Source organism: Phyllostomus discolor, chromosome 7, assembly GCF_004126475.2.
Source record: "Phyllostomus discolor isolate MPI-MPIP mPhyDis1 chromosome 7, mPhyDis1.pri.v3, whole genome shotgun sequence".
Lineage (NCBI taxonomy): Eukaryota > Metazoa > Chordata > Mammalia > Chiroptera > Phyllostomidae > Phyllostomus > Phyllostomus discolor.
Genome location: NC_040909.2, coordinates 34,580,106 through 34,606,068, shown reverse-complemented (window position 1 = coordinate 34,606,068; position 25,963 = coordinate 34,580,106). Strand labels below are relative to the sequence as shown.

Sequence of the window (25,963 nt, the reverse complement as noted above, 5' to 3'; positions counted from 1 at the left end):
AAGTACAGTTTTCTGTCCTTTACTCCCATCCCAGCCCACCCACCCATCCCTCCCCACCTTCCTCCCATTTCCATCCCCCAGAGTTTTTGTCCATATGTCCTTTATATTTGTTCCTGTAAACCCTTCCCGTTGTCCCCTGAAATTCCCCTGAGATTCCCTCTCTTTTCCCCTCTGGTCACTTTTGAAATATTTGTTCTAGTTCCGTGCAATACATCATTGGAATCTTGATAGAAAATGCATTGAATATATAAATTTCTTTGGGTAGTGTGGACATTTTCATGATATTAATTCTTCCTATCCATGAATACTGTATGTGCTTTCACTTATTTGTATCTTTTTCAATTTCTTTTTTTTTCAGTGTCATAATTTTCCATGTACAGGTCTTTTACATCCTTGGTTAGGTTTATTCCTAGGCATTTTATTCTTTTTGAAGCAATTATGAATGGGATTGTTTTCTTAATTTCCCTGTTAGTTTGTAATGGGCATAAAAATGCAACTGATTTCTGAATATAAATTTTGTATCCTGCTACTTTGCTGAATTCATTTATCAGTTCTAGTAGATTCTTGGTGGAATCTTTGGTGTTCTCTATATACAGTATCATGTCATCTGCAAATAAAGACAATTTTATTCCTTCCTTTTTCCAATTTGGATGCCTTTTATTTCTTCTTCTTGTCTGATTGTTGTGTCTAAGACTTCCAGTACTGTGGTGGATAAGAGAGGTGAAAGGGGATGTACCTGTCTTGTTCCTGATCTTAAGGGAAATGCTTGTAGTTTTTGCCCACTGAGTATGATGCTGCCAGTGGGTTTGTCATATATGACCTTTATTATGTTTAGGTATGTTCCCTGTATTCCCTCTTAGCTGAGAGTTTTTATCATAAATAGGTACTGGATTTTATCAAATGCTTTTTCTGCATCTATTAATATGGTCATGTGATTATTCTTCATGCTGTTTATGTGGTGAATCACCTTTATTGATTTGCGAATGTCGTACCAACCTTACATTCCTGGAATAAATCTCATTTGATCATAATGTATGATCTTTTTGATGCATTGCTATGTTCGGTTTGCTAATATTTTATTGAGAATTTTAGCATCTGTGTTCATCAGGGATATTGGCCTGTAATTTTCTTTCTTTGTAGTGTCTTTATCTGGTTTTAGAATTGGAATAATACTGGCCTCACAAAATGAGTTTGGGAGCCTTTCCTCCTCTTGAATTTTATGAAATAGTTTGAGGAGCAGAGGTGTTAGTTCTTCTGGAATGTTTGGTAAATGCCCTGTGAAGCTATCCAGTCCATGGCTTCTGTTTGTTTGAAGTTTCTTGATTACTGTTTCAGTTTCACTAGATGTAATCTGTTTATTCAGATTCTCTGATTCTTCCTGATTTAGTTTTGGAAGATTGTATGTTTCTAGGAATTTACGCATTTTGTCCAGGTTTTTCAGTTTGTTGGCATACAGTTGTTCATAATATTTTCTTACAATCCTTCATATTTCTCTGGTGTCAGTTGTTATTTCTCCTCTTTCATTTCTGATTGTATTTGTTTGGGTAATCTCTCTTTTTTTCTTGATGACTCTGCTTAAGGGTTTTTCAGTTGTGTTTATCTTTTCAAAGAACCAACCACCTCTTGAATTCATTGATCTACTGTATAATTTTTTTAGACTCCATTTGATTTATTTCTGCTCTGATCTTTATTATTTCCTTCCTTCTACTCATTTGGACTTTGTTGTTCTTTCTCAAGTTCCTTTAAGTGTAGAGTTAGATTGTTTGAGCTTTTTCTTGTTTTTTGAGATAGGCCTGTAATGCTATGAATTTCCCTTTTCATATTGCTTTCCCAGTGTCCCACAGATTTTGGATTGTTGTGTCCTCATTTTCATTTGTTTCATGATATCTTTTGATTTCTTCTTTGATCTTGTTGACCCATTCATTGTTTAATCACTTGTTATTTAGTTTCCATGTTTTTGTGTGTTTTTCAGTGTTCTTGTGATTGATTTCTAGTTTCATAGCATTGTGATTAGAGAAGACCCTTGATATGATTTCAGTCTTCTTGAATTTATTGAGACCTGTTTTGTGTCCTAACGTGGTCTATCCTAGAAAATGTTCCATGTGCACTTGAGAAGTATGTATATTCTGCTGTTTGGAATGAAATGCTCTGAAGATAATCAATTAAGTCCATTTGATCTAGTGTGTTGTTGAAAGCTGCTTTCTCCTTGTTGATTTTCTGCCTGGAAGATCTAGCCATTGAAGTCAATGAGGTGTTAAAATCCCCAACTATGACTGTATTTCTGTTGATCCCTCCCTTTATGTCCATCAAGATTTGCTTCATACATTAGGTGCTTTTACGTTGGGTGTGTAAATGTTTACTAGGGTTATATCATCTTGTTAGATTGTTCCCTTTAGCATTATGTAGTGTCCTTTTTTGTCTCTTACTATAGTCTTGGTTTTAAAGTCTGTTTTGTCAGATTTAAGTACTGCTACTCTAGCCTTTTGTTCCTTTCCATGTGCATGAAATATCTTTTTCCAGCTGTTTGCTTTTAGTCTGTGTGTATCTTTCGATCTGAGGTGGGTCTCTTAGAGGCATCATATATATGGGTCTTGTTTTCTTACCCATTCAGCTATCCTGTCCTATGTCTTTTGGTTGGAGCATTTAAGCCATTTACATTTAAGGTGATTATTGATGGATACGTATGTAGTGCCATTTTATTGTTACACAGTTTTCCTGTGGTTTTTTTCCCTTTATCTTTTTCTTTTAAAGCAAGCCCTTTAACATTTTTTTGTAGTACTGGTTTGGTGTTAACAAACTCCTGCAGCTTTTTCTTGTCTGGGAAGCTCCTATTTCTTCTTCAATTTTAAATGATAATGTTGCTGGGTAAAGTAGCCTTCATTGTAGGTCTTTGCTTTTCATCACTTTGAATGTTTCATACCACTCCATTATGGCCTGAAATGTTTCTGCTGAGAAATCTGATGACAGTCTAGTTGGTGCTCCCATGTAGGTAACTACTTGCTTTTCTCTTGTGGCTTTTAGGATTTTCTCCTTGTCTTTAAGCCTTGTCATTGTATTTAACGATATGTCTTGCTGTAGGTGTCTGGGTCCAACTTGTTTGGCCCTCTCTGAGCTTCATTTGAGCTTTTATACTGCTTCAGGCTTTTAATTTTTATTTTAATTAAAATAAAATGAGAGATTTTGTTTTTCAGTCACACTAGCCATATTTCAAGTGCTCATTAGACACATGTATTAGTCTTTACCATATTAGCCCAGTGTTAATGCATCAGGATTGTTAATAATAATACTGATTTGATAGTAGTACTTTGCAGTTCCCAGAGTGCTTTAATATCTTTTGTTTACTTTTAATACTAATTCTGTGAGACATATGTGACAGATAATCTGTTTGACAGATGCAAAAACAAACCTGAGACATTGACCCACTACTCAGATAACACAGGTGGTTATTGGTGGTGTCACGACTTGAATTAGGACTATTAAGTCTGTTGCTTTGTCCACTTACACTCTACATATTTTCATATAGTTTTTTTGGTGACTTAAAAGTACTAAAAGGAGAAAACAGTATGCTTTGTTTATTTATTCATTCAACAAGTGTTTTTATTTATTTTTTATTTTATTTTTATTTTTTTAGATCTGAAGGAAGGGAGAAAGAGAGGGAGAGAAGCATCAATATGTGGTTGTCTCTCATGTGTCCCCCCATGGGGACCTGGCCTGCAACCCAGGCATGTGTCCTAGAATCAGTGACCCTTTGGTTCACAGGCTGATGCTCAATCCACTGAGCCACACCAGCCAGGGCCAACAAGTGTTTTTTGTCATTCATTCTTATGCTCCATACTCTTCTAGACAATGAGATACAATGGTGAACAAGACAAGTTCTGGTTTGCGTGGCTCTTACATTCTAATTAAGGTGATAGTAAACAGAGACATAACAATAGTACCTAATTCCTAATACCATTCTCTGTGAGAACAAGTAGGAAATATGGCTTAAATTTTAATTCATATTTATATTATCAAACCCTTATTGGATTGATTTATGTTAGCTAAATTTTTTTGTTTGAAGATAGATTTTTTTCATAAGAAATGTACTGCATACATTTTTTCATAGGCAATATAGAGAAGATGAAAGTCAGTCAGAAGAAGACGACTACAGAAGTCTTGATGCCTCACTAACTTATAAAGGCCTTCTTATGGTATGGGGCTATATGACTCATAAATACTTTTTTATAAAGTAAAATAATCATCTAGGAAAGTTAACTGTTTTTTCTGTGAAATGTGTTGCAGTCATTACAGAATCAGTTGAAGGAATCAAAAGCTAAGATTGATGTACTTTTAATTGAAAAGCTGAATCTCCAAAAAGATTTGGAAACCAGGTGAGAGAAACTTAAGTCATTTTTATGTAACCTTTGGAAAATAAACATCTTGGAATTTGGAATGTTAAATAAGTCATTCTAGCCCTTTCCTGTAAAACTAACCTTGGGAAACTCATACTCTTACAATCATTTTATCCTGATGCCTTTCATGTGATGGGTGGAATAAGAATGCATAAATAGGCAAGTGAAGTGAGAAGATAGGAGTCTACATTGAAAAGATAAAACTGGGTAGGAACTCAGTAGATTCAGTCTTATAGTAGCAGGTTTCCAAATTCCTTTAGAACATCTTATCTCAACTTATCCCTGTGTTGTGGGAGAAGAAAACTAAAAAGGTTAAATGGCATACAACAGACAAGTATATTTATATACAGCATACCTACCACAAAAGGTCGGGACTCTACATGTTGATAAGGAATGAGACTTTTCATTCAACAAATATTTGTTGGACACCTATTATAAGTTAAGACACTATCCTAAGCTCTGGTATAATATAATGACCAAAACAGATACCTTGTTCTCATAAAGCTTATACTTTAATGGAGAGAGGACTGATACCTACAGTATAAGCCACTTATGTAGTAAATTTTAACAGCTTGCTACATAGTAATATGTAAATTTATGATTGTGTAAACTATAGTAAAAAATTTAAAGTATGCATGGGACTCATGAACAGTGAATTCAGGATAGTATTTTCTGTGTTATGCAAAGGAGAGGAATGACATTAATGAGGGACACACATGGAGTTTTAAGTATATACACAATGTTTTAGTTAAAAAGAGTTGAAACAAATCTTAATATTCAACTTTGATATAGTAAAACTACTTATAAAACAAATAGTATTTGTTTTACTATTTTCTATTCTTGTCTGCATATTTGAAATAGCTCACTATAAAAACAAGCATTAGGTTAATAACAATAAAAATGGGTAAAAAGTTTTGAACAGGGAATGTAGAGAAGAAGAAATCCAGTGGCTAATAAACACTTCAGTAGCAGTCATGAAATACTTTAAGACTTTTAACAAACATAGTTGTGATAAGTAACAAGGTATACTCTATTGTTCATTATTAAATATCTTTGTAGCTTAATTCAATAAATTGAATGTATTCAACATGATTTATTTTCTGCAGGCCCACACAGCATGAATTAAGACTTTATAAGCAACAGGTGAAGAAACTGGAGAAAGCCCTAAAGAAAAATGTCAAGTAATTATATTTTACCAAAGTTACAAATTTATTAGGCTTTTGTATTTTGTTACCTGTTAGCTTACCTCATAGTGGGCTTGGCTTGAAATTACCAGGCTGATGGAGGGAAATGATATTAACAAGGGGATATTTCTGGTTCCACAGTTTAAAAACATTTCTATTGTGTTGGATTTAGCTTATGTTAATTTTATTTTATTTGTTTATATTTATTGTTGTTCAGTTACAGTTGTCCCACCTTTTTCCCTATTGCTCTCCCCTGCTCTGTTCCCCCCCACTCCCATAGTCAGTCCCCCCCATTGTCTGTACCCATGAGTCCTCTATTTGTATTCCTTTGCTTGCCCCTTTCCCTTCTTTCCCCATTATCCCCTTCCCCATGCCCCTCTGGCTACTGTCAGTTTCTTCTTTATTTCCAGGTCTCTGGTTCTGTTTTGCTCATTTGTTTGTTTTGTTGATTAGGTTCCACTTATAGGTGAGATCATATGATATTTGTCCTTCATCGCCTGGTTTATTTCACTTAGCATAATGCTCTCCAGTTTGATTTAGTTATACGTTAATTTTAAATAAGAACAAGAAAACGTTATTTGCCTAATATAATAAAGGGCAAGATTTTAACTAGAAAATTATATTTGGAAGTCATGGAGGAATTTTAAGAGAATTGCTGAAATTAGAAATGACACCCCAAATTTTTGTTGCTAGTAGCCATGACCTGAAGAATATATACCCTCATCATACTTTAAAAGTACCAGAATGAATGCAGCCAGCCATTCATATCCACCACTTGTATCTTTCTTGATTTCAGGAACACATACTCAGAGGAGTTTCAGAAAATTTTGTCCTTCAATAGTGACAGTATTTTCTAAAGATTCTCTGTGCCCTTTTTGGTTCAAGGAAATGGCACTTGAAAGGGACCATTGGGATGAAATATTTTGAAAACTATGAGAGTTATATAGTGTTAGATGTATTAAATAAAATGTATTAGTGTAAGTTGATTCAGTTTTTAGTCACAGCTATGTTTCCTTCTTTCTATGGTAACACATGCCGTGGTAAAAGGCAAGTTTTCTGGATATCCCAGAATCACAAATTGAGTTAAATTAAAGTAGTAGACAAGAAAAATTTAAAAAGAGAAGTGGAAAATTTGGAAAAGTTGCATTTATTCATTCAATTAATATTTTTTTCCTTCCTACTGTAATACTGCTTGACATTTTGGGTACCTGTAGTACCTCCTACTGTCTGCTGGGCATTTTGGGGTACTGGAATTATAGTGCTATACCAAGTAGAAAATGTCTCTGCCCTCGTGGAGATGACATGAAGGGAGAAGGACAGTGAAAATAGACACATAAGACAGCTTTGATAGAGAAGTACTTAAAGGTACAATAGCACAGGAGTTGCTGCTGTGTGAGTTTTTGGACAAGAGGTGGTGGTGACATCAAAGGTGGCAGTAGTGGAGATGGGAAGTGTTTGGAATATTAGAGGTGGAACTTACAGGATTGGTGAAGGATTGAATATAGGCAGCTGAGGAAGAAAAATCAAGACTCCCAAGTTTTAGGCCCGAATAACTAGGTAATTGTTGGTGCATTAACCGAGATGGTAAAATTGATTGAGATACAGGTATACAGGTAGGTAAAAAGTCAGAGGAGAAAGTGTGGGGAGGAAAAACTTTTTATCAGCCCTTTTAGTGTCTCTGGTTAGGCCTGAAAATTAAACTGACAGAGACAGATTAACATGAGAAAAGCACACAAATATATTGAATGTAAGTTTTACTGACATAGGAGCCTCCATAGGAAATGAAGACCTGAACAAGCAGTTAAGCCTGAGTGTTTTTATGCTAGGTTTGATGAAGGGAGGAAAGTTGTGGAACAATCTGATAGGACAAAAGTATAAGCTAAGGGTAGTGAACTGGAGGAAATTCCGATTTTCCTTGTTGTCTCTTTGTCTTCACAGATGAAGATGCTCCTTCCTTCTGTTACAGGGAGGGTACCTGTCACATGAGGGTCTTATCTGCTTCAAGAAAGAAGGGGGGAGGTCAGAGAGTCTTTCCTGTACCTGCCATTTTTCAAACTCCTTCAGCTTAAAAGATTTCTTATGTTAAAGTGGCATATTTTTATTTTATTAATTATTGTATTATTATTCTCATTTATTCTATTACAGTTGTCCTAATTTCCCCCTTAGCCCTTCTCCGCCCAGCCCACCCCACACTCCCACAGTCAGTCCCCACACCACTGTTGTCTATGTCCGTGGGTCAGTCATACATGTCCTTTGACTAGTCTCTTCCCCTTCTTTCAACCATCCCTCCCTCCTGCTTTCCCTCTGGGTGCTGTCAGCCTGTTCCATGTTTCCTTGTCTCTGGTTGTTTTGCTTGTTAGTGAATTTTGTTTATTAGATTCCTCTTAAAAGTAAGATAATATGGCATTTGTCTTTCACCGACTGGCTTGTTTCACTTAGCATAATAATTTCAAGTTCCAACTTGACTGTTGCAAAAGGTAGGACTTCTTTCTGCTGCATAGCATTCTATTGTGTAAATGTACCACAGTTTTTTAATCCGTTCATCTACTGATGGGCACTTAGGCTGTTTCCAGCACTTGGCTATTATAAATAGCACTGCTATGAACATTGGGGTGCATAAGTTCTTTGAATTAGTGTTTCCGGCTTCTTGGGTATATTCCCAGCAATGGAATTGCTGGGTCAAAAGGCAGTTGATTTTTAATTTTTTGAGGAAGTTCCATACTGTTTTCCACAGTGGCTGTGTCAGTCTGCCCAGTGACCTTTCGGTTCATAGGCTGGCACTCAATCCACTGAGCCACACCAGCCAGGGAGTTTTAAGAGTGGCATATTTTTTCATTGATTTTTCTAGAAAGAGAAAGGAAGGGGTGGAGAGAGAGAGAAACATTGACTTGTTGTTCCACTATTTATGCATTTATTGGTTGATTCTTACATGTGCCCTGACTGGGGATTGAACCCAGAATCTTGATGTATTGGGGTAACACCAACAAACTGAGCTACCGGACTAGGGCTGGACTGACATATCTTGATCCCCTTTCAGGGGATCTTATTGACATCAAGGCAAGTATATTAGTGAAGATACACTCACATGTTATTGCACTTTTATATACAGAGATAACATAGTTAATGCTTGTTATTTGTAGATTCCATATTTGTGAACTTGTCTACCTGCTAAGTGTTATGTTTAATCCCCAAATTAATATTTGCTGCACTTTCATAACCATTCGTGGACATGCCCACCACAAACATTTCCAGCTGCTGAACCAGATAAGGCTTTTCCCTCTTGTTTCACCCCTCCTACTCTCAACTAGCATCCTTTTTGTTATCACAGTGCCACTTTCTCTTTTTTTGCATTTGTGTGCTTTATGTTGGTGATTTCTCCAAGATGGTCCCCAAGTATGGTGTTGAAGTGTGCTGTTTACTGTCCCTACACACCAGAACCCTGTGATGTGCCTTACAGGAAAACAACATGTGTTAGGTAAACTTCATTTAGGCGTGAGTTATTGTGCTGTTAGCCATTTCTTAAAATGTTAACACACATAAAACTAGATTGTATATCAGCCAGTTGAGGAAATATGACCAGATGCATTCAGGAACCTGACCCTGTATCTCCCCTAGGAGCAATGGCTTAGTCTTTGCTAATTAAGTGTTTATGCTAATTTTAAGAACATAACTACTACAAATAAGAATTTATTAAATATATTTTGTGATGTTCATTTAGGTCTAGTCTTCAGATTGATTTTATACTATTAGCCTTTAAAATTATGATTCTGAACCAGTCCCTGCTATATTTTTCTGCTGAACTTGAAGAAATTGTGTTTTTAGAAATTTAAATTTGGAATTTAAAAAATGTATTTGTTAATTTTTTAAGGTATGGAATTTTTATAGTATGTAGATGTGGAAACAATTAGGAATGTTAAATAACTTGCCCATATTACACAGGTGATACGTGAAAGAACTTTGAAAGAAATCAGATCCATATCTAATCATTCTTTTTCCAAAGCTCACATTCTTAACCACCACACTAATAATCAGAACCAAACAAAACACCCAATAAAAAAAATTAAGGTAAAATGTTTAAAATTTTTATTTTCTTAAGTGTCAGAGTTAGAATATCTTTCAAAGATCAGATGTTGGGGAAATAATTAAGAATAAAATCTCCTGTCAACCTAGTGAATACATAGGTATTCACCTATTTACATTTTTCCACATCTATAGGAAAAAAGAAACAGTTTCCTTACTGAATAAACATTCAACCAGACTGATGTGTATTATAGGCAATCTGCTAAAGAGATGGCAAAGACAGAAAGAGATCTCACCCTTGTATATAGCCACACTGGTACTATCCTTTACATACAGGTGAATTGTCTTTATCCAAAGGGGAAAAAAAATTCTTGTATCCTTAGACAAGCGTGAAATTACAGTTGAGGACCTGGAGCCTGGGCTTACCTCCACTGAGCCACGGAGACAAGGCACAGTCCTCCCTGATGTCCATGTTCAAAGAGATGGTTCCAAGCCTCTCAAGGCAGACTTCCTGGGATGTAAAATTAACAAAAGGCTTATGTAAATTTTTTTCAAAAGTCTTCACTCAAGGATATGTTTTTTATTGATTTTTAGAGAGGGAAAACATTGATGTGAGAAACATCGATCAGTTACCTCCCATACATGTCCCAACCAGGGATCGAACCCACAACCTAGCTGTGTGCCCTGGTCTGGAGCCCACAACCTCTTGGTGCACAGAACAACACTCAAACCAACTGAGCCACCTGGCCAAGGCTTATGTGCATCTTAAAAATTTACATTTTTCTTAATTACAGCTACAGGTTTTCCAAAGGAAATGCTACAAGAAAAGGAGAGGGAAGTCTCTTTCCTTTTTAGAATCAGAAAAAGTTCAATTTTTTTTCTTTAGATTTTTCAACTACCAACATTCAATATCAAATGAGGCTATTAACACAGATTCCTTTTGTTTGAGTTAATATTGCATACAGGTCAATTATAAAATTCTGTTGTTTGCCCTGGCTGGTGTGGCTCAGTGGATTGAGTGCTGACCTACAAACTGAAAGGTTGCCAGTTCGAGTCCCAGTCAGGGCACATGCCTGGATTGTGGGTTGGGTCCCCAGTTGGGGGTGTGCAAGAGGCAACCAATTGATGTATCTCTCGCACATCAATGTTTCTCTCCCTCTCTTCCTTCCTTCCCCTCTCTCTAATATAAATAAATACATAAAATCTTTAAAAGAAATTCTGTTGCTGAGAAGTGATCCAAAGAAGTGACCAGATAGGTTTGTCAGTGCAAGATAACCAAAGCACACTTAATTTTTCAGTGGTATTTTTATTTTGCTAGGAGGAAACAAAATCAGAATTCCACCACTCTGGTGTTGAGATGATAGGCATTAAGGAGGTCAGTTAGGCCAAGAAGCCAAATTGAAATGAACAAGCAAGGTTTCATTCACCTACTGCAATAGTATAAGCAAGGAGCCAAAAAGAAAAAGGCTGGGTCCTCAGAGTTCCATTTTCCCTGGGGATTGGCGCCAGGCAGAGATCAGCCAGTGACATGTAGAACAGATGGGAGGGAGCATCTCACTGCCTTAGGAGCCTGGCACAAAACACTATTTCATGGGCCTAGGAGAAGGCCCAAGAGTGGAAAAAGTGTCAGACTGGAGAAAAGTGTTTCAGTTAAGGCTTTCCCCAGCCCCCCACCCCTTAAGGAGAAAGGAAAACTGCCTCTCTCAAAGCCTCCCTTAAAAAGGCCTAAGAATGGAAGCACGTGGGAATTCTGACATGCATGTGAGCATGGCCAGCTGGGAGTCTGGAAGGAGGGGAGAGGATGGGGGGACTGAATCCGTAACAGCAACTCCCTCCAGAGATTGTGGTACACAGGCTGGGCACCTGGTCTGGGGTGGGGAGGAGCAGTTTACCCCATGAGGCTTTCCAGGCAAAGCCTGTATAGTTGCCTATGGTTTGGGCCCCAGAGATAACACACAGGATTTGGGCCTGAAGCTGGATGCCCCTGCTAGAGAAATGTTGCCTTCAGAGTTGTGACTGCTTGATTGAAGGGAACCACTCCTCTTTTCATCCTATTAATTTAAAAAAAAATTCTAGAGAAAAATAAATTTTTAAAAAGTCCTAGGAATGTTGGGAAAAGGACTCAGAGAACATAAAACTTTGAGAGACTCACATTGGTGGGTACATGTGTTTTGTATCATTGTGGCTAAATTATCATGATTTTAAAACAAAACTGGCATTCCACTTTTCAACTCATTCCTCATCTTCAGAATGGGAGTCACATGAGACCATGGAAAGGCTTCAGCAGACCCAAAAGCTCTAAATTGTACATAGAAACTCATCTTGTGGAGGTAACATGGCATATTTTATGTAGAAAGGGAAGTTTTCTGGTTTTCCTAGACTCCACAAAGAAATGTAAAGTATTTCTTAGCCATCTGAGGGGATTTTTATGGCCTTCAGCCCTGCTCACTGCCTTGGAAACTACAAAACAATTCGAGCATATTTCTGAGTACAGCCTGTTCTGCTACAACATTGGTTTCTTAAACACAGTTAATTTTTTTTTTAAAGGAGATTTTCCTGTCTGGCTGCTTGAAGGTCACCTCTGTCACGAATGACACAATAACTCTCTGGACCAGAAAGTTTATGACGTGCACAGAAACAGTGGTCACTGATGTCGTTCACCCTGGGAAGGCAACAGTACCTAAGACAGAAATTCCAGAAAAACTAGATGAATCCAAAGACACTATCTTTGGATTCAAAGCCCATATTGGTGGTGGCAAGACAACTGGCTTTGGCATGATTTATGATTTCTTGAATTACATAAAGAAAAATGAACCCAAATATAGACTTAGCAGACATGAGAAGGATGAGACCTCAAGAAAGAAAACAGCAAAAGGAATGTAGGAACAGAATGCCGAAAGTCAGACTGTGAAGGCCAGTGTTGGTGCTGGCAAAGAGAAAGGCTCTTAAGTGCTTCATCTGTGGTGACTGTGCAGATTTTTCATGAGAGGATTAATTAAGAACTTTTTTTAAAAAAGCCAAAATGAGAAGCAACAGCACTTATTTAGGATCAAAAAGAATTGAAAACAAATTGAGACAGAAACCCAAATAGTGTCCCAATTACAGGGTAAAGGCAAGGGGTTTTTATGAGAAAAGGAAGAGAACAATTATATGAATAGAAGTGTTAATCTGCCCTAGCTGGTGTAGCTCAGTGGATTGAGTATGAGCCTGCGAACCAAGGGGTCACCGGTTCAATTCCCAGTCAGGGCACATGCCTGGGTGGCAGGCCAGGTCCCCAGTAGTGGGGCGCGAGGGACAACCACACACTGATGTTTCTCCTTCTTTCTCCTTCCCTTCATCTCCCTAAAAATAAATAAATAAAATATTTAAAAAAAAGAAGTGTTAATCTAAAAAGTAAAGGTCTAGAGTGAGGGGCTACAAGCATTTGTTTAAAATCCAAAAGAATAGCTCTTCAGGAAGCACTGATTCTGGCAGGAACCCAAATAGTGTTCACATTGGGGTTAATGGCAATGGGTTTTTATGAGAAAAGGAAGGGGAATAATTGAATAGAAGTAAGTAAAGGAAGGAACTTTGTAGGTACATATAAGCTAAGATATTCTTTAGTTAAACATGGTAGTGCTAATTCTAAAGAATGTCTTTAATTTTCAGTCCAGAGTGTCTGCTTTCCTGTTAGCTTTGCAAATAGTTGTGTGAAATACAGTTGTGTGAAATAGCTTTGCCCGGTCCAAAGCTTATTTTGCCCAGTTTAAACATTCCAGAGGTTCAAGGAGCAAGACTGCAAGGTTAACTAACATTTAAATTCAGATTTATAATTTACTTGTACTCCCACTAGAGAGCATATTGACTTTTCTATGTCTCTTGTATTCTAGATAATGTGCTCCTGGCACTGCCTTTCCACAAAACCCCTAAGTACAATATGTTAATGTGGTAAATAGGTGGGAAATCAAGTGGAAAATGGATTATGAGGTCTTCGTGTCTACTAGAGGAAAGAGGTTGATTTTTTTTACCTAGAGCTTATTCCATTTACTAATTTTTTGGTCATATTCTCATGAGAGAGCAGAGAAGAGCAACCAAGTGAAGATCAAGGCAATACATGTGACTGGAGTAGATAATGGTAGGTCAGTAGTAGTAAGATGAGGTAAGAAAGGAGTCAGGAGAATGTTGGGTTAGGACTGACATGGAGAGATTTACATGCTAACCCAAGGACATTATATTTAATTCATAAAGCAGTGGGAAGCAACTGATTGTTTTTTAGCAGGCAAATGACATGATGGCACATTGCTGTTCTATTTTATACATAGCAGGTCAAGTTCATTAATGAGTCATGGAATCAATCAGTTTGATGGGTTAGTTTCTGTAGGAAACCAAGAGGCATGCTCAAAGTTACCAGTAAAATGGTTAATTTGAAGTGGGTTTAATAAGAGACCACTTTTTTCAAAGGTATGGTGGGTGGTAGGAGGAATGTCTACTACAGCCTGACTTCAGAGATATTTGGAGAAGGGCAACGGTTTGCTATTAGGTGGAGACGCATGCATAGTTAGGATACACATGCAAAGAGACTCTCCCCTAGCTTTCCAGTAGTTACTCAGAAAGTCCAGTAGTCTCTTGGGTTTTCATGCCCTCTTGACTGGGCCAGGCATCACTATTTGGTTTTGGAATGTGGTGAAGGAAGGACCACTCCAAATTGTCCTTGCTCTAGCTCTTGCTGCTATAGTGCCCAAACCAATTGCCCTGCCCATTGCTTCTTGCTTCCCTTACCTGTATCCTCCTAGCTTGGATCCCTAGAAAGTTGCTTCCATCCTTCACTGTAGTTCTTTCTTACTCTTTTTTTTTTGCAAGTGTTGGGGAGTGGTTAGAGCTTTCTTCTTCAGTGTGATCCCTTTTGTTTTCAGCGATTCCTTCTAATTTGTGGTCTATTGAGATGATCTTCTTGTTTTCCATTGACAGTATGGCTTAAAATTTGTAAAAATGCACATATGCATACGTGTGCACAGACATGTATAAAATGACAGAAAGCTTTTGGGAGGGTAGCTGGATCACCGGCTCAGTTTGTTATCTTAATCCAGTGTCTAGGAAAGCATTTTGTATTGTCTTGATTTTTCCCCCTTTAGATTACAGGATCTTATCAGTCAAAACAAGGCTGAGGACACAGAGAAAAAAGATGAACCCAGCAAAGATAACCAGCAGCAGGCCCTAATTGACCAGAGATACTTTCAGGTATTGAATGGCTGGAAAAGAGACTGGTGTTTGTAGTCAACTTTGGTTTCAGTCACAGTGTAACAATTATTGGTTGGTAAGGAATACTTGCATCCTGTATTTGTGTGTGCTTACCCTGTCTTGTCTTGCCATGGAATACCTATTTGGCTAAAAACATTGTAGTTTTTAGAATTTGTCCTAGCCCTTAAAAGAGACTTTATAGCCTTGTTCAAAGCAGGGTAGTAAAAAGCTGGTAAGATTTTGGAAAGCTTTTATCTTTTTCCCTACTTTCCTCCCTTAAGCCATTTCCCTTTTTATTGTTTTTGTTGTTGCTATGGTTGGTATTATTATTATTCTATAACTAAATCTGTTTCCTAAAGTCCTTGTATGGTTTTGTTTTTTATTTAGATATTCATCTGAAATTTAACTTTCTATGTGGTGATGCAGAGATCTCACCTTACTGATTTTATAGAATAGATAGATGAGCCTTTTTTGTATAGATGTGCAATTAAACCTGGTCATTTACTGACTGAACTGGGCCTGCATTTTTATTTTATTGGACCCACACAGGGTTTTAAAAAAAACTTTGAACTTATTACTAATATTTTTTAAATTAAGAGATTTTATTTGCTAAGTCCTTGTTTGTAGCTTCCGTTGAAAAGAGAATCTGGCAACAAAATCCTGTGCAGCCATTATCAGAGCAGAATTATGCCTTTCCTCATCACATAGGGCACGTGCCCTTCTGTAGGCCATGGTCCCCACCCATCCTTGCTCCACTCATTTATGTTCTTACCTGGCTTCTCTAGGCACCCGAGTTTGCAGTTTCCAACAGACCATTGAAATGAAACCCTTATTGTATACCATATTCCCTTGCATGTACAGATTTGTTTCTAGGCTTTAGTCTGTTTCATTTCTACGCTATTTTCACATTCTTTTAATCTTTGTAGTTTTGATACCTTTTAGGTTAAGTATCTTGTCATTGTTCTTTTACAATTTCTCCTTTGCTATATTGTTAGCACATTTATTCTTCCGTATGAACAGTTTGTGTGCAGTTATTTCCTCCCCACCAACGTAGGGACTTGGCCATGTGTCATTTACTCTCTGGGCAGTGCGCATTCCAGTTGACCTCTTAGGAACACGTTTCCTCCCCCTGTTCTTCATACTAAGTGATACTCCCCTCGTGTTCTTCAGCTATGGTTAGTTTTATTCCACGAAAGGAAAGGTTAATGCTCCTCCACAGTGTTCATTTTGCCACACGGTGTATTTTTACCTTACTGCAATGTAGAAGGGCAGACTTCTGTTGTTTCTGCCTCTTCTCCTTGCTCTGTTCTACCTTTATTTTTACATATGTATCAGTTCTTTTTTGCTGTGTAACAAACCCTCCTAAAACTTAGTTCAGCCCTTTAATATATTGTGCTTGGACAGCTAGGCTGTTTTCTTGATCTTGGTTGGGTTCTCTCATGCATCTGCTGTCGGATACAAGTAGGTTTAGTGGCTCTGCCTCTGGGATTTGGGTGGATATTGGTGCAGGGTGTTGGGGATGACTGAGCCATGTGTCTCTTATCATCTACCATCTACCCTGGGCTTGTCCATGTGGCAGTAGAGTTCACAGAGAGCAGAAATAATCAAGGTACCTTGAGCCTCAGGCTCTGAGCTGGCACACCATTAATTCCTTTACTGTGGGCCAGTGCAAGGCCCAAGACCAGTCTAGATTCAGGGAGCAGAAAATAGACTCCACTTCTTGATGGGAGAACCTGCAGTGGCACATTGCAAAGTGGGGAAAATACAAGGAAGAGAAATAATTGCAATAATTTTTGCAAGCCATTTATCATAAAGTTTGGATACATGCTGCTAGACATACATGTAATTTCCCTTGGTTCATCACCTCAATCATGGAATAGGATTGCCCTATGAACTTCTGAAGCACAGCTAGCATCAGCTTTCTGGTCTCTTAAAGGGGTTCTGTTGCCCTCCTTACTTTTTGTCTAAGGCAGGGGGAGAAGGACTGTGTTCTTGCTCTCATTGATAATTTAGTGGAGGGAAATTTTTCCCATTAAAATGGTATTCAAAGAGTTTAAATATAATACAAGCGAAATATTGAAATGCACTAAAATAAACAAAACTGCTTGTAAATAAGCATCAGAAGTCAAATTCTCAGGAGACCTGTAGCTTTTATGGGGAGAAAAGAAAAACAGCACAGCATTTTCACTTACTAGTTTATACATTACTTTCTTTTTTAAAAAACACATTTTTTTAAAGATTTTATATATTTATTTTTAGAGAGGGAAGGGAGGGAGATAGAGAGAGAGGGGAACATCAGTGTGCAGTTGCTGGGGGTCATGGCCTGCAACCCAGGCATGTACCTTGACTGGGAATTGAACCTGCAACACTTTGGTTCGCAGCTTGTGCTCAATCCACTGAGCTATGCCAGCCAGGGCTAGTTTATACATTACTTTCAAACACTCTTGTGTTGGTGAATCCTGCCCAATGAATCAGACATTTTCTTAAATGGGCTGGTCACGCTCCAGGATCACTCTGATCACCTCTTAGCAAGACCTGCATGATGTTTCCAGGAGTTCTCTTCAGAACTGTGATGGATTTTATAATTCGTTGTTTTTACTCTCAACTTCAGCTGAAGCTGTGAAACAACAGGAAATGCCCCATTTAACATCCCAGTTGGCCTAAATATGACAAGATAGAATTAGGGAAATGTGCCCTGGCTGGTGTGGCTCAGTGGATTGAGTGCAGGCCTGCAGACTGAAAGATTTCAGGTTTGATTCCCAGTCAGGGTACATGCCTAGATTGCAGACCAGATCCCCAGTTGGGGATGTGCAAAAGGCAACCAATTGATGTATATCTCTCGCACTTCAGTGTTTCTCTCTTTTTCTTTCTCCCTCCCTTCCCCTCTCTCTAAAGAATAAATAAATAAATCTTTAAAAAAGAAAAGAAACAGGAAAATGTGGGACTCAAGCTAAGGATATCTGGATGATTATTCTTCTCTATGTGGATTATAATAAGCCATAACTACTTTCAAGTCTAAATCATTTTAAAAAACATTTTAGTTTTTGTTGTGAAGTCTGTGGTTCTCATTAGAACTCACGTGTTTAATCATGGTAATGAAACTATTGTACTTCCCACACATTACAAATGTTAGTCTCATTAAAGATCTTAATGCCTAAAATTAACTCTGAAAATGACATTGCATTGACATATAAAGCCCTACTTTAACATGTCACTTTTATACGACTATGGTAAACATTTCAACTAAAAAGTCCTTTTTTTTTAGGTGCTGAATAGCATCAATTCAATTATTCACAATCCAAGAGCTCCAGTAATAATTTATAAACAGAGTAAAGGAGGAGCCCAACATTTTAATAAAGATCTCGTTCAAGATTGTGGATTTGAGCATCTTGTTCCTGTAATAGAAATGTGGGCAGATCAACTGACTTCCCTAAAGGTAGGGGGTTGAATATTCTTTACATGCTGTGAAAATCTTTTGGAGTCTGTGAACTTTATTAGGACTAGGCTTACTTTGTTTTGTTTGTTTTAACTGTAAAGCTGAAAAGGCTTAGCTTATCTACATGTGAATCTTGCTACTTATATATTGTTTTAAGTATTACCCATATGATGTCATTACTGTTAGCTTTGCCCCCTATAAAGTTCTACCAAACAAAACATTTTTAGGCCCATTACCTTGTTGAAAATCTGTACTAGATCCACTTGGCACTTCTAGGCCCTTCCCTGGTCTACTTTCATCACCCACTTTTGGCATTCCCATACTACAGATTTTCGTGGCCCTTATTCCCCTTCAGATGTAATGTCTTATCCTTTATTCTGTTTTAATTGGGGATTTTTTTTCCTCCTCATACTTCAAATTATTTTCCTTTCTTCAAAGCTTATCTCCATGTCTGTAGGTGGTGGTCCGACAGCAGCCAATACTTTTACCTATTCTGTCTATCGGTGAAAGATGAAAACTTCTTCACTTTATAGAGTTATTGCATATTCTTTATTAACTTCAGGCTTTTCCAGTTTTTGTTGAGTAGCTCACTGAAAGGTGAATTGCTCAAGTCAATAGTATTTAGTTTCTGTTCCCTTTAAAATTTTAGATGTTTCAATAACTAATATATACGTAGCATACCTCTGTTCATGAAGGTGTGATTTAATAATAGTATTCATCAGTAGAAGCCTTATAATGTGAAGTTAAATGATGCAGAAGATACGTGTAAGAATGTGTAAGCTCCATGAGTTTTGTCTTTGTTCTCTGACATATTCCAAGGAACCTCCTGATATATAAGTGCTCGATATTTGTCAGAAGAATAAAGCAGAATAACACATTTCAAGGCAACAAAATGGAGATGATACTGAATTCAAAAAAAATTTTTAAATGAAAACATGCCTCTAACTGATGAAAGAATCTTCACATTCAGCCTAATTTCTCTTTCCCATTTTAAATAGGGTTTGGATAGAGCTATAAAATTTTTTTTAACTGAGTGACAGTGTTGGATTAATACACCTATTATATAGGCCTGAGTTCCTCCAGTTTTTATTCGGAAGAGGGTGAAATAGTGGTTGTGTAAATCATGGCATTTTTCCAATCATTGCTTGTCAGGGGGTTCACCCCCTCCAGTAGGGGGTGGTACTGACTCTACTTTCTCCTCAGGGCAAATGGTCTAGAACATGCCCCAGCTTTCTCAAGACCAGGAAAAGACTAGAAGAGAAAGGAGACAAAGGGAGGAATCAAATAAATGAATAGTTATTGATTATTTACTATGTTCAAGGCATTGTGGGAGATATCAGAAAAGGTAACACAAGATTCAGATTAATTGGAGAGACAAAGCATTCTAAAATACAGGAAATAAAATTTAACTATTCAAGATATCATTGGAAGAAATGAAATGAAAACAGGCCATGATGTGCCACGTGAATGATGCAGATAACTTGTACTTCAGGTTCTGGGGGAGGAAGGGCCCCCCAAGAAAAGCTTTACAGTGATGGCGAGTTTTTGCTACTATATAATTTGGAAAGAGACAAGGAGAGTTAGCTTTATAATTAGAATATCCTGAGGACACCCAGGAGGAATTTAGTCGCTCTGCCACTGAAGTAACTCATGGGATTTGGGCAGTGTTTCAGATACTTACCTTATACTGCAGAATCAGGGTCCAGATTGAGAAACTATATAAGGTTCTTCGATGCCTCCTCATATGTAAGGTTTTCTATACTGTAGCAGCCTGTAAGTCTGGGACAGCTGTTTTCCCAGATTAGTTTTTTCCCAGGTTGATTTGGCATAAAAGAGAAGGATGGAAAAAGCGTGAAGCTAGCTAGCTATCTGCCTTCTTGCTTCTGTCTTTCCCACCCACCTTTCCAGGCTCCATAGGTTTCCTAGCCCAGTACACTGTGCTGTGCTGTGGCTTTCCTGTTCTCCCGTGCTCGAGGCCTGTCATCCAAAGTCAGGCAGGACCTTGACTGTACTGCATGCTCACAGCTGAACAGTGTGGAGAGCCTAGGAGACTCTCTTTTAGATTTCTTAGGGCTTACTTGATGGACTGTGCTGCAACCATTCTGCACTGCTGAGTGCTCCAGAATGTCATTTTTTCTTAATCTTGTTAATACTTTTATTCTCAAGCAAAAACTTGTATTTGGTGTGGTTTTACCATAGACCATTTGTCCATGATCACACCTTGTTGGTGGAGCACTGGTTAATGAAAGTATCATTATGCTGGGACTTGCTGACTTTTCTCCAAATTCTGGTGGCATTTGATGTTTAAAACATTCATTTGACACTGAATGTGTTGCCAAAATAGGTAATTGCCTTCTTGTCAAGTGAAAGGTTAAAGATACCATATGTGAGATCTGAGCATTAATTAATTGGAAAGTGTTAAGTAAGTGGAGGACTAAAATAAGCTGGAAAAAGAGTGTCTTACATACTTCTTCCTGTATTCCGGAATTGCACTGCCTCACACAGTAACCACCCATCACAGGTAGCTTTGGTCATTTGAATGTGGCTGTTCCAACTGAGATGTGCTGTAAGTATAAAACAAGATTTAGAAGACTTAGTCTGGAAGAATAATTAAAATATTAAGTAGTAAATAATAACATTTTTATATACTTGGTAAATTTTTGATATATTGATAAAATATATTGTCAAAGTTAATGTTACCTCCTTTTTACTTTTTTAAGTGCAGCTACTAGATCATTTAAAATTACTGGAACTCACATTACATTTCCTTTGGGCAGCACTGTTCTAAAGGGCCAAGTACTGTGCCACGTACATACAGATGTTCAGGAAATATGTATCGGTTCACCAGTCTTAGAGTTCTAAACTTGCAGTGGCATTGCCTCTTGTGCACAGTTTAAAATTGATTAGGGCAGTGTGTCTAGGTCAAGAAAGTTATGTAGGCTGTCATGAAGATTAAGTAGAATTAATTTAGACATCCTTTGAAATTAAAATTTTCCAGGAGATAAATGTTATAATATAGATGAATCTGGGAAATATTATCATAAGTGAAAGAGGCCAGTCACAACAGGACACTTATTGTAATGATTCCATTTTATGTGAAAGGCCTGCTATGGGCAAATTCATAAACACAAAGTATTAGCAGTTACCCAGGGGCTAGGGCCAGGGGAGAATGGGAATGGCTTCAAGAAGGTGTGGGCTTGTTTTTGTGTAGATGACCGTATTCTGGAATTAGATAATGGAGATGGTTGCACATCGCTGTAAATCTATTAAAACTACCAACTTGTACACTTAAAGAGGGTGAATTTTATGCTATGTGAATTACATCTTAATAAGTGTTATAAAACATTTAAGGCCAAAATATAAAGAACAAGCTTATATTTTATCCATCAATAATTCAAGCCAATTACTTAAATAACACATGCTAATAATAACATAAAATTACTTAAAACATCCAGATTCAAGATAATTAATATGGATTGTTTTAATGTAAGGCCTATATTTACCTGGAGAACACTAATTTTTTTTTTGAGAACACTAATTTAACAGACTTTTTCTAAAGTGGTAATGGTATTTTCAAAATACTGATATTGGTTAATGGATTTATTAAACTCTAACATAAATCCTGATTTTTAAAGATATTTAAACAATTAGCATTTATTATGCTAATTTTATTAGCTATTATAAAACTCTTTTTAAATCAATAATATTATGTCATTTCTTTTGTTGTAAAGGATCTATATAAGTCCTTGAAAATACTATCTGCAGAATTGGTGCCTTGGCATACTTTAAAGAAGCAGGATGAAAATGAAGGTATCAAAGTTGAGGATCTATTGTTCATAGTAGATACCATGTTGGAAGAAGTTGAAAATAAGGAAAAGGTAATGCCTAATACTTATGTAAATGTTTATATTTTAATGTAATATTAACTTAAAACTGATAACAATATGGATATTAATATTTGTTCTACTAGAATTCTGTTTCTCTTTTAAAAGTTTTAATTAAAGATTTGGGATTATTATAAGGTGCTATCTATCTTTCTTTCTCTTTTTTGGACAGGACAGCAATTTGCCAAACTTTGAAACTTTTCAAGCTATTGTTTCTCACTTCCAAAAATTATTTGATGTTCCTTCTTTAAATGGAGTCTATCCCCGAATGAATGAAGTTTATACTAGACTTGGAGAAATGAACAATGCTGTGAGAAACCTCCAAGAACTCTTAGAATTAGGTGATGACCCTTTTTCATTTGGACCCCCCTTTAAGAATTATTCCTAATAAATCAACAGAAAGTAGGTAAATTTTTTTAAAGTAAAAAAAAAATTGAGGATAACTAAAGCGTAAAGTATTTGATTTAATGATTTTGAGAATTCTCTTTTGAAATATCCTGTTCTTTTACATCTGTTTTGCAGATAGTTCATCTTCCTTGTGTGTGCTGGTGAGCACAGTTGGAAAATTGTGTAGGCTGATTAATGAGGATATAAATGAACAGGTTATGCAGGTATTGGGACCTGAAGATCTTCAAAGGTATTTATTTTAAATAGCTTACCAAATACCATCCAGAATGCTTGAAGTGGTGAAATTAAAACTTTCACAACTTCATAAGTTACTTGTCTTTCCTGTTCATTTTTAAGTAACTTAAATAGTATCTTTTAAATAACTTAAAAGTCACAGCTTAGGAATGGAGGGAATGCCAAGTATTTTAAAGATAAAAGTAGATTGTAGGGCCTATAAGTTTATATAAGGTGGATAAATTTATGTAATCCAGCATTATTACTGTAAGTCTATTTCCAGGGAAATTATATATGGAGAACTCATTAGTAACTTCATGTGAGTTTAGAATATATAAGCAGGTTCTATTTTTAGTATACTACCATATTTGATTAGAACATAAAATGTTAAGGATTTTTTTTAAACTAAGCATTTCTAATATATAACTTTTCCTCCCCACCCCAATCTCTGTACACAAATTTTATACTGAAACGTATGGGCAGGGAAACACATACACTATTCCGTATGTTCCGCACGTTCTCTAAGAACCCTTACCTAATCTGACACTGGAATTTTCTGGTACTTGGTGTTTTTAAAAGGAACATTTCTATCACCACTGGCCATTTTCCCCTCCCCACAGTTTTACTGACTACTGATACTTATTATTTAATGGAATAGTGGATATAAAAGCCAGTTATTATGTTGATATGTTTAATATGTTATAAAAACATGGTCTCAAGGATCCTTGAGCTAAATAGAAAGTTTCCCATGTTAGGGAACCTTTATATAAATATATATAATTTTACACTGATAATAGATTTTATTTTTAGAAAAGTGATATTTGATGAACAAAGAGCTCAAAAGGAAGAATTACTGTAAATTATGATTAATTTATATTTAAATTAGGAAAATTTCTGTTTTGAAAATGTTGTATATTCAATCAGATGCAAGAAATTTAAGTTAGAAATTCAATATAAACTTGCATTTTTTTAAAGCATTATCATCAAATTGGAAGAACATGAGGAATTTTTTCCAGCATTTCAGGCATTCACTAATGATCTACTTGAGATCTTAGGTAAGATCTTTGTTGATGGTGTTTAAATTTCAAGTCTAAAGGTATCAGTGGGTTGGAGGGAAGAGTGTTCATTAGTTCCTAGATTTGTGTTTTTACTTAGAACAGTTGATAGAAAGTGTTCGGAAACCATTCATAGTTCTGGAAACACACTCCTAACATGCAGTTAGAGATGGTTGGGATTAGTCTGCAGAATAGAGAAGCACGTGTCCTTTAAGGAGTAAGGGGCTGCCTTTGTGCTGGGACCTTAAGAGGAGAAATGGCGGTTAGTTTGGCCAGGCCCTGACTCTGTCATTATGTAATGAAATCTTGATAGAATTTATGGCCTTGTAAGGTGTTTTTTCTCCTTCTCTTCCTCCTCCTTTTAAAAAATAGGACCTATCTACTATGTTACTCAAATATACAAATTGTTTTTACTCTGGTGATAAGAACTAAAGATCTCTAGAAAGAAAGATAAATTTATAAATTTCTAAAAGGGGAGAGATACATTTATATTCTTGATCATATTGAGGGGAACTTGCTTGGGAATTATAGGCAAAATAGAGACCTAAAGCTCTTGTTTTGTGTGATTATATATGGCTATAAAAATAATTTATCTTACTTTTAAGAACACTTGTTAAAGTTTAAAGTGATTTATTCACTAGTTCTTTATTTTTATATAGCTCATTTGAAAGATTTGGGTTTTGTTTTTTTTAACAATGGCTCTTTGACATTGGAAATCAAATTAGAAGGAAATGAGGTTTAGTAGAAGATAAGGGAATGAGTAAATTAAAATTTGGTAAGAAGATGATAAATAAATGAAAGAAGTATCCAACTAGCATCTCTCACCTAGTAAACAAAAAGGACATTTCAGGGCCAATTTTATATGAACTGGAAGCAGGGAACTGTGAGGGAGTGTGCTTTAGTCATGCTCTTGTGTTTGCAAAGAAAAAATGTAATTTGAAAGTTAAACTTAAGATGAGACATGAAATTGTAGAAATGTGTTGCTTGGTATCCCGAAGAGCCTTGTCTCATAGAATAACATGATTTTACTTGCTTTGGGGTAGCAATTACTTAAATAGTGAAGTTCTCATTCTTAATAAATATTTTAATTAGTGTGCTGGTAATACTTATTTCAGAATCCTTCTGTAGAAACTTCCTCTCAAATATTACCAGCATGGTTCATGTAGGATCATTTGCTTCAAGAAGCTAAGTCTCCCTGACTGCAGATGAGCTCTGCATTGTAGTCATAGTTGAAATTACGGAGCTAAACATTATAACATTGGGAAGTTAAATCTGTTTTGGGAAACATGACTTTTTTTTTTAATTACTGGGTGTCATAGTAAGCATCTAGAACTACAGAGGTGTACTGAATACCAGCTGTGGAGAAGGACTTTTTTATGTAAGCTGAGAAATTTCTCATATCAGCCAGGATTCTTCTCTGTGAGGTTCATTTATAATGTGGATTTCTCATTTAGTGAGAAAACATGTGTGATTTCATAATGGGTTCAGGGAATAGCCTGATTTTGTAACCTTATTATGATGTAATGTGTGAACCAAATTCTCTGTTGTAGGTTTGCTTATATTTTTCCTTTCTTTTATCTTGATGCTTTATAATTGGATCTAGACAAGTATTCTGACTGAAATAAGGAGCTTAAACAACATGGGTTATGTATTTAGGCAAAAGGAAGAACAACCAAATCCAACTAAACATCAAGGGAGAGAGGTGGATTCCAAGGAGGCTTCTTATTTATTTATTTATTTATTCATTCATTCATTCATTCATTAAAATTTTATTGATTTGAGAGAGAGGCGGTGGCAGGGGAGGGAAGGAAAGGAAGGTGGGAGGGAGGCAGAGAGAGAGATTGAGATTTGTTATTCTACTTATTTATGCATTCATTGGTTGATTCTTGTATGTGCCCTGACTGGGGATTGGACCCACAACTTTGGTACATTGGGATGACATTCTAACCAACTGAGCTACCTGACCAGGGTACAAGGAAGCATGTTTCATGTAAAGGAAATGAGTTTATGGACAGTGGCCTAGCAGAATAATCTAGAGAGAGGGGTGAGAACCTAGAGAACTTGCCCCTGGGGCTTACCTTAAGTAGAGCTGGAGTTTAGAATGTGAGAGAAAGGACCTTGCTTCCTCAGTAGCCAAGAGCTTTCAAACAGAGTT

At 36.6% G+C, this 25,963-nt stretch overlaps 1 protein-coding gene and 1 long non-coding RNA gene across 8 annotated transcripts in view; one reads left to right on the top strand and one right to left on the bottom strand.

The window, feature by feature from the left end:
* Window positions 1–25,963, top strand: part of CEP70 (centrosomal protein 70) — a 62,705-nt gene that overhangs the window by 35,432 nt on the left and 1,310 nt on the right. For all 7 annotated transcript variants that reach the window (XM_036030708.1, XM_036030714.1, XM_036030711.1 and 4 more), the window contains 9 exons: window positions 4,106–4,190; window positions 4,282–4,370; window positions 5,498–5,572; window positions 14,707–14,812; window positions 18,078–18,248; window positions 21,980–22,126; window positions 22,305–22,473; window positions 22,655–22,769; window positions 23,729–23,808. In XM_036030708.1, coding sequence (XP_035886601.1) covers window positions 4,106–4,190; window positions 4,282–4,370; window positions 5,498–5,572; window positions 14,707–14,812; window positions 18,078–18,248; window positions 21,980–22,126; window positions 22,305–22,473; window positions 22,655–22,769; window positions 23,729–23,808 — 1,037 coding nt within the window. The remainder of the gene's footprint in view (window positions 1–4,105; window positions 4,191–4,281; window positions 4,371–5,497; window positions 5,573–14,706; window positions 14,813–18,077; window positions 18,249–21,979; window positions 22,127–22,304; window positions 22,474–22,654; window positions 22,770–23,728; window positions 23,809–25,963) is intronic.
* LOC118501614 lies at window positions 18,779–20,879 on the bottom strand. The gene is made up of 2 exons (XR_004904236.1): window positions 19,930–20,879; window positions 18,779–19,499 (listed from the first exon to the last, which is right to left on the bottom strand). It is a non-coding gene; the product is annotated as an uncharacterized LOC118501614 (long non-coding RNA).